General features: G+C 46.4%; 1 protein-coding gene across 3 annotated transcripts; it reads left to right on the plus strand.

The window, feature by feature from the left end:
- Positions 1-237: 237 nt before the first annotated feature.
- Positions 238-8,586, plus strand: B4GAT1 (beta-1,4-glucuronyltransferase 1). Of its 3 annotated transcripts, none has more exons than XM_085857114.1 (2): positions 238-1,595; positions 1,717-1,900. In XM_085857114.1, exons 1-2 carry the CDS (start codon positions 497-499, stop codon positions 1,761-1,763), a joined length of 1,146 nt encoding a protein of 381 aa, XP_085713240.1. In that variant the 5' UTR covers positions 238-496; the 3' UTR covers positions 1,764-1,900. The 3 variants fall into 3 exon arrangements, with proteins under 3 accessions (XP_085713240.1, XP_085713241.1, XP_085713239.1); XM_085857115.1 differs by having other exon boundaries at positions 239-1,615; positions 1,717-8,586; XM_085857113.1 differs by having other exon boundaries at positions 241-1,579; positions 1,717-8,586.
- Positions 8,587-8,723: the final 137 nt, after the last annotated feature.

The raw sequence follows: 8,723 nt of genomic DNA on the forward strand, positions 1-8,723 counted from the left end.
TCAACTTGGTGGACAGGTTGGGTGTGTGACCACGGCGAATTGATTCCGTTTTAATGAAGATTCGAATGCAGATCCGGATAAGAGGATTAAAAATTTTTTTTAATTGATTCTTCACGTTTCGCACGAGATATAAAAACATTGATTGGGTCCGATATGTTGTCCCGGACCAAGCAGTGCATGGCGGAAGTAGACAATCTACCGAGTGCCCTTCAGGTTTGGTTTGTTTTTCTTTTTCGGATGTTCAGATCTTGTGTTGGAATGACGACATCGCCCCCTCGTGGTGTTCTGTTCTCGGAAAGGTCGTGTTAGCCCGGACACCGGCTCCGGTGAATGCCGATGGGAGACCGCGCTGGTTCTGGTGTTCGGGCAGGTGCGGTCCCACGAGACTGATGTGCCGACCCATTCGAACCGTGGAGTCCGTGCTGTTGCACGGCCTGTGGCGGCCTGGTCCACAGTCACGATAGCTCGATGGGGCCATTTCCGGAAGCCGTGAACGATGCCCACTCGGCGGTCCCGTCTCGCCCTGTTTGTGGCGGGTCTTTCGGCGCTCGCGCTGCTCCTCCAGCTCATCTACCTGTTCCTGCTTCTCGGATCGGACGGACGGAGGGGATACGAACCGGGGGTTGAGGGTCGCCACCCACGACTCGTCTCGGAGCAAGAGGCACGCAAAGAGAAGCTGCAGCTGGTGTCAGCACTCGCGTCCCAAGGGGAGCCGCACGGGGACGGTCATCACTGGATCTACCGCGGGATCGCGGGCGGCTCGGCAGTAAAGGACGGCGGAGCCCTGGATGTGACCTTGACCACACACACTTCGCTGGACCGGCTGCACGAGCTGGACTCGCTGCTGACCCGCTGGCGAGGCCCAGTGTCCCTGTCCTTATTCTGTCCTGGAAACGCAAGCGGTCTTGCCCTGTGGGCGATCTGGTCCCTCCGTGCTTGTTCGAGTGCGGTCCGCGATCGGGTCAGTTTTCACCTCGTGTACCCGGCCCGTCCATCAAGTCTCCGCCCTGGAGATATTGGGCCATTTCCCGGCTGCGACGGACACCGCGAAGGTTTCACGAGCTTTCTGCGACTGCACACCGGGGTCGCGGTCAGTTACGAGCTCGGATTTGCGCCCTACCCGAACAACCTGCTGCGTAACGTGGCGCGCACGGGCGGGGGTCGTGGTCGATACGTGTTGCCGCTGGATGTGGACATGATGCCGAGCGCGGGTCTTCATTCGGCCTTGATCGAATTCCTCGGGCGCGAAGCGACGCGGCTTTCGTTCGGCGATCGCACGGTGTTTGTACTGCCCGCGTTCGAGACCCGCAGTCCCCCCGGGCACGAACCGGCCAACAAAGCTGACCTTCTGCGCCAGGTTGCACATGGAGACGCACGACCCTTTTACTCCGAGCTATGCGGGAAATGCCAACGTCCCACGGACTTCGGCCGTTGGGCCGAGCTGCCACTCCGGTCCACGCTTGGCTCCTCTTACGACGTCCTTTGGCGTGACCCTTGGGAGCCGTTCTTCCTTAGTCCCCGCTCGGTGCCGCTCTTTGACGAGCGCTTCCAGCAGTACGGCTTCAACCGCATCAGCCAGGTACAGACACATGCAGGTGTGCACAAAGTGTGACAGGTAATTTAGACTCACCTTTTTGAATATACATTTATCTTTAACCTCCTCCCTTTTTCCTCAATATGTCACCTCCTCCCCGGTCTTCCACCACCTCCACAAAGGCTTGCGAGCTGCACGTATCTGGCTATCGCTTCGCGGTGTTGGATGAAGCTTTCGTGGTGCACAAGGGTTTCAAGATGCCTGGCAGTTTCCATGCCAGAAAAGACGTTGAACAAGAGAAGAACCGAGAGCTCTTCCGACGCTTCAAGGTGGAATTGAAGATTCGATACCCCAGGTCTTCACGCCGTTGCTGAGTCTTCTCTCTCATGGGGGACAATGTCCTCCACCACTCATCGCTTCCATTTGCATCTCAAACTGCATCCTCACCGACTCATCTCTTTGTTCACATCCTTTGTGACTGGAAATTAGATCCGGACATGTTGGGTCCAGTAACATCGGATCTCCTTTTTCTGCAACCGACTTCGACATGGCCAACGAGCATTTTGCACACCCAGCCTGAGTGTGTCACTCTGACGTCACTATTGACTAAGTGTTACATGTGCATCATAAACGAACATTTGTTTAATCAAAAGCCCTTTTTATCAATATGACCATCTGAACTTTTTTTTATCACTTTCTGTTGTTATCGATCACATACTACACTGTAACTACAAATGTTTTGTAGCCCACCGATAGGCCGGATCTGGATTCGAACCGAAACCAAAATCTCATTGACTGGTTCTTGTCACCCAACCCATTCATCCACCACGTTTTGTCTGAATCCATCCAGACAACGTTTTGAGATATCCTGCTCACAGACAAACAGACAGACAGACAGACAGACAGACAGGAGTGAAAACAACCTCCATACACCTTCAGTGGTGGAGGTAATGATTTAGTTTCCATTTGTCCTCTGGTGGTTACAAGTCGAGTGACGATATGCTGTATAAGTATCTTACTGGAGAAAAGAATAATTCAAACCCAATGGTCTGTTGTGTTCAATCCATCTCCATCTACGAACGTCCATCGATTGACGCGATTGGTTTTCAAGAGTTGCATTGAGGTTAATGGGATGCTTAAGGCCCTGTCACACCTTGACGATTTAGCCAACGTATGCCTGACATATGCAAAATTGGGCTAAAACGCCGGCACATGTCGAATACGTTATGGGTAAGTTTGTATACGTTAAGAGCACGCTGGCATACGTCGTAGTTCGCCGAGCTGTTAGACAAATTTTCCATGCTTGAAATTTCCCGACGTATGCCAGCGTATGACTCACACGTTCCGCATACGCTGGCCATAAGTTGTAGGCACGTTACGCGATCGTTGACACACGTCGACACACGTTACTTGTAAGGTACTCATAAGTCGAAACACGTCAAGGTAATGGTTAGCGTCAGTGTTCCAGACTCCCTGTTTTTTTTTTTTCTTCGGTATGACGGTTATGTTGACACTTCGATTTCTAGTGCGGTTATAATATAATTAAAAGGCTGCAGCTCAACGATTTAAATCATAACCGTCATACCGAAGAAAAAAAAAACCAAAAAAAAACCAGGGAGTCTGGAACACTGATGCTAACCATTACCTTGACGTGTTTCGACTTATGAGTAACGTACAAGTAGCGTGTGTTGACATGTGTCAACGATCGCGTAACGTGCCTACAACTAATGCCAGCGTATGCGGAATGTGTGTCATACGTCGAGTACGTCGAAAAATTTTCAACATGCTGAAAATTTGTCGACGTACTCGGCGTACTACAACATATGCCAGCGTGCTCATAACGTATACAAAACTTACCCATAACGTATTTGACGTGTGTCAGCTTGGTTCGGCAAATTTTTCATACGTCGGCATACGCTGGCTAAAACGTCAAGGTGTGACAGCGGCTTTACCCCGGGCCTCAGCTGCTCATATATTGTTAAACAACTTTAATGGGAAAGAAGTGGTCAACTGGGTTATTCAATGAGGGTACAGCAAACTGCTGCTCAGGGTTTTGGGGTGGGTGGTTGTTTCTCAACACCGCCTCCCCCTCAATACCCCCACCCCTGTACATTGTTTAGGGCTTGGGGAAGAACTTGTCCTTACAATTCGTGCAACATATGTACATGAAGAGACAATTCACAAATCAACATGGCACAATCCATGGGGTCTGAACCTGGGATCCCGGCATTATGAGCCAAGCTCAGGCCAATCTAAGGTTAGGGAAAAGAGGGTGAAGTGGGGGAATTTTTTTCAAAAAAAAAAACCTGGAGACATAACTAGATATCTGCGATCACAAAGCGATCGCCCGCAACTTACCCTTGGCCCACGATCCATTGATGGCATTATTTTTCAGACCACAGTATCACCTTGACCTTCACCATGTATGGGTAGAATGTAAATTAGGAAAATGTGTCCCCATCTGCAATCTATCAATAAAACTCAACATCATGAAAATCGGAAGAAAATTATTCAAGTTATGATCAAAAAAGTGTTTTTTTTGTTAATTAGGTCACAATCCGTAAAAAAATAACAATAGGTCAAGCACACTAATCAAATAACAGGTGCACAACTTCAGTGCAGAGACACTGTTGTGATGCAAGAACATCTTGAAAGGCCAAGCGGTCTTTAAGATTGCACGTGGGCAAAATTGAGCGATGATTAAACACTTTTTTTTAAATCAAACCGCCATTTGACCTTGACCTTTAACCCAGAGGGGCACGATATTGATTAAACGTAAATGTGGCTTGCTCTCGGCTATCTAGAGAGGGCAATTTCGTTCCGATCGGACAAACCTGAGTCAAATTATGGTGAAAATGTTAATATGTCTACAATTAGGTCATGACCTCAAAATTAGGTCAAGGTCAAAAAGTGTCAACTTCACATATATTTTATTCATATTATTGATGCAAAATGTCATTCCAAAAGTCTTGGCTACCTCCGAGATACAGGTCGGATATTGATACAGCTCGGCATTGACAACAGCTGGGATAGTGATACAGGTCGGATATTGATACAGGTCTGGTGTTGATTCAACTGGGACATTGATACAGCTTGGACATTGATACAGCTCGGACATTGATACAGCTCAGACATTGATTCAGCTGGGACATTGATACAGGTCGGATATTGATTCAACTGGGACATTGATACAGCTTGGACAATCATACAGCTCGGACATTGATACAGCTCAGACATTGATACAGCTGGGATAGTGATACAGGTCGGATATTGATACAGCTCGGCATTGACAACAGCTGGGATAGTGATACAGGTCGGATATTGATACAGGTCTGGTATTGATTCAACTGGGACATTGATACAGATTGGACATTGATACAGCTCGGACATTGATACAGCTCGGACATTGATACAGCTGGGATAGTGATACAGCTCGGATATTGATACAGGTCGGACATTGATACAGGTCTGGTATTGATACAGCTTGGACATTGATACAGCTCAGACATTGATACAGCTGGGATATTGATACAGCTCGGACATTGATACAGCTCAGACATTGATACAGCTGGGACAGTGATACAGCTCAGACATTGATACAGCTCAGACATTGATACAGCTCGGACATTGATACAGCTGGGACATTGATACAGCTCGGACATTGATACAGCTCGGACATTGATACAGCTGGGACATTGATACAGCTCGGACATTGATACAGCTGGGACATTGATACAGCTCGGACATTGATACAGCTCGGACATTGATACAGCTCGGACATTGATACAGCTTGGATATTGATACAGCTCAGACATTGATACAGCTCAGACATTGATACAGCTTGGATATTGATACAGCTCAGACATTGATACAGCTGGGACATTGATACAGCTTGGATATTGATACAGCTCAGACATTGATACAGCTCAGACATTGATACAGCTCAGACATTGATACAGCCTAGACATTGATACAGCTCGGACATTGATACAGCTCGGACATTGATACAGCTTGGACATTGATACAGCTTGGATATTGATACAGCTCAGACATTGATACAGCTGGGACAGTGATACAGCTCGGCATTAACAGCTGGGATAGTGATACAGGTCGGGCATTGATACAGCTTGGACATTGATACAGCTCGGATATTGATACAGCTTGGACATTAATACAGCTTGGACATTGATACAGCTCAGACATTGATACAGATCAGACATTGATACAGCTCAGACATTGATACAGCTGGGACAGTGATACAGCTCAGACATTGATACAGCTGGGACAGTGATACAGCTCAGACATTGATACAGCTGGGACAGTGATACAGCTCGGCATTAACAGCTGGGATAGTGATACAGGTCGGGCATTGATACAGCTTGGATATTGATACAGCTTGGACATTGATACAGCTTGGACATTGATACAGCTTGGACATTGATACAGCTCGGACATTGATACAGCTTGGATATTGATACAGCTTGGATATTGATACAGCTTGGATATTGATACAGCTTGGACATTGATACAGCTTGGATATTGATACAGCTCGGACATTGATACAGCTCAGACATTGATAGAGCTTGGACATTAATACAGCTTGGATATTGATACAGCTCGGACATTGATACAGCTTGGATATTGATACAGCTTGGACATTGATACAGCTTGGATATTGATACAGCTTGGACATTGATACAGCTCGGACATTGATACAGCTCGGACATTGATACAGCTTGGACATTGATACAGCTTCGACATTGATACAGCTTGGATATTGATACAGCTCGGATATTGATACAGCTTGGACAGTGATACAGCTCGGACATTGATACAGCTTGGATATTGATACAGCTTGGACAGTGATACAGCTCGGACATTGATACAGCTTGGATATTGATACAGCTTGGACAGTGATACAGCTCGGACATTGATACAGCTTGGATATTGATACAGCTTGGATATTGATACAGCTTGGATATTGATACAGCTCGGACAGTGATACAGCTCGGACATTGATACAGCTCGGATTTGATACAGCTTGGATATTGATACAGCTTGGACAGTGATACAGCTCGGACATTGATACAGCTCGGATATTGATACAGCTGGGACATTGATACAGCTTGGACATTGATACAGCTCGGATATTGATACAGCTCGGATATTGATACAGCTTGGACAGTGATACAGCTCGGACATTGATACAGCTTGGATATTGATACAGCTTGGACAGTGATACAGCTCGGACATTGATACAGCTTGGATATTGATACAGCTTGGATATTGATACAGCTTGGATATTGATACAGCTCGGACAGTGATACAGCTCGGACATTGATACAGCTCGGATATTGATACAGCTTGGATGTTGATACAGCTTGGACAGTGATACAGCTCGGACATTGATACAGCTCGGACATTGATACAGCTTGGACAGTGATACAGCTCGGACATTAATACAGCTTGGATATTGATACAGCTCGGACATTGATACAGCTTGGATATTGATACAGCTTGGACATTGATACAGCTCGGACATTGATACAGCTCGGACATTGATACAGCTGGGACATTGATACAGCTTGGACATTGATACAGCTCGGATATTGATACAGCTCGGATATTGGTACAGCTCGGACATTGATACAGCTTGGACATTGATACAGCTTGGACATTGATACAGCTTGGATATTGATACAGCTCGGATATTGATACAGCTCGTACAGTGATACAGCTCGGACATTGATACAGCTGGGACATTGATACAGCTCGGACATTGATACAGCTCGGATTTGATACAGCTTGGATATTGATACAGCTTGGACAGTGATACAGCTCGGACATTGATACAGCTCGGACATTGATACAGCTCGGATTTGATACAGCTTGGATATTGATACAGCTTGGACAGTGATACAGCTGGGACATTGATACAGCTTGGACATTGATACAGCTCGGATATTGATACAGCTCGGATATTGATACAGCTCGGACATTGATACAGCTTGGATATTGATACAGCTTGGACAGTGATACAGCTCGGACATTGATACAGCTTGGATATTGATACAGCTTGGATATTGATACAGCTTGGATATTGATACAGCTCGGACAGTGATACAGCTCGGACATTGATACAGCTCGGATATTGATACAGCTTGGATGTTGATACAGCTTGGACAGTGATACAGCTCGGACATTGATACAGCTCGGACATTGATACAGCTTGGACAGTGATACAGCTCGGACATTAATACAGCTTGGATATTGATACAGCTCGGACATTGATACAGCTTGGATATTGATACAGCTTGGACATTGATACAGCTCGGACATTGATACAGCTCGGACATTGATACAGCTTGGACATTGATACAGCTTGGACATTGATACAGCTCGGATATTGATACAGATCGGATATTGGTACAGCTCGGACATTGATACAGCTTGGACATTGATACAGCTTGGACATTGATACAGCTTGGATATTGATACAGCTCGGATATTGATACAGCTCGGACAGTGATACAGCTCGGACATTGATACAGCTGGGACATTGATACAGCTTGGACATTAATACAGCTCGGATATTGATACAGCTTGGACATTGATACAGCTTGGACATTAATACAGCTTGGACATTGATACAGCTTGGACATTAATACAGCTCGGACATTGATACAGCTGGGACATTGATACAGCTCGGATATTGATACAGCTGGGACATTGATACAGCTCGGACATTGATACAGCTCGGACATTGATACAGCTCGGACATTGATACAGCTGGGACATTGATACAGCTCGGACATTGATACAGCTGGGACATTGATACAGCTCGGATATTGATACAGCTGGGACATTGATACAGCTCGGATATTGATACAGCTCGGACAGTGATACAGCTCGGAGCTTTGTTGGCCGGTTTGTTGGAACTCTTGGGTCGGAGTGGGCACGGGGTTACCGTGCAGGGGCTTATGCGGAAACAGGCTGGGTTTTTGCCTTGTTCGACATGGTTGTTACTGGTGTGAATAAAGTGCTTTCACACATTTATAAGAGTTGCGTTTGGTCGTCGTTCTGAGTTTTAGAGATTTACTTTAACCAAAGTGGTGTTGAGCCACCGTCGACGTGCAAAGGTTGCATTGAAACCTTCACTCTCTCCAGGATCTCCATCCATGGTACCTGC

This window comes from Eptatretus burgeri, chromosome 15 (genome assembly GCF_056783735.1).
Source record: "Eptatretus burgeri isolate ZD-2024b chromosome 15, Ebu_testis_v1, whole genome shotgun sequence".
In the NCBI taxonomy this organism is placed as follows: Eukaryota; Metazoa; Chordata; class Myxini; order Myxiniformes; family Myxinidae; genus Eptatretus; species Eptatretus burgeri.

Excerpts from the sequence above, each read along its gene's own strand:
- B4GAT1 (XM_085857113.1), top strand. The coding sequence starts at position 497 with ATGCCCACTCGGCGGTCCCGTCTCGCCCTGTTTGTGGCGGGTCTTTCG. Across the intron at positions 1,580-1,716 it reads GCTTCAACCGCATCAGCCAG|GCTTGCGAGCTGCACGTATC; the intron begins GTACAGACACAT and ends ACCTCCACAAAG.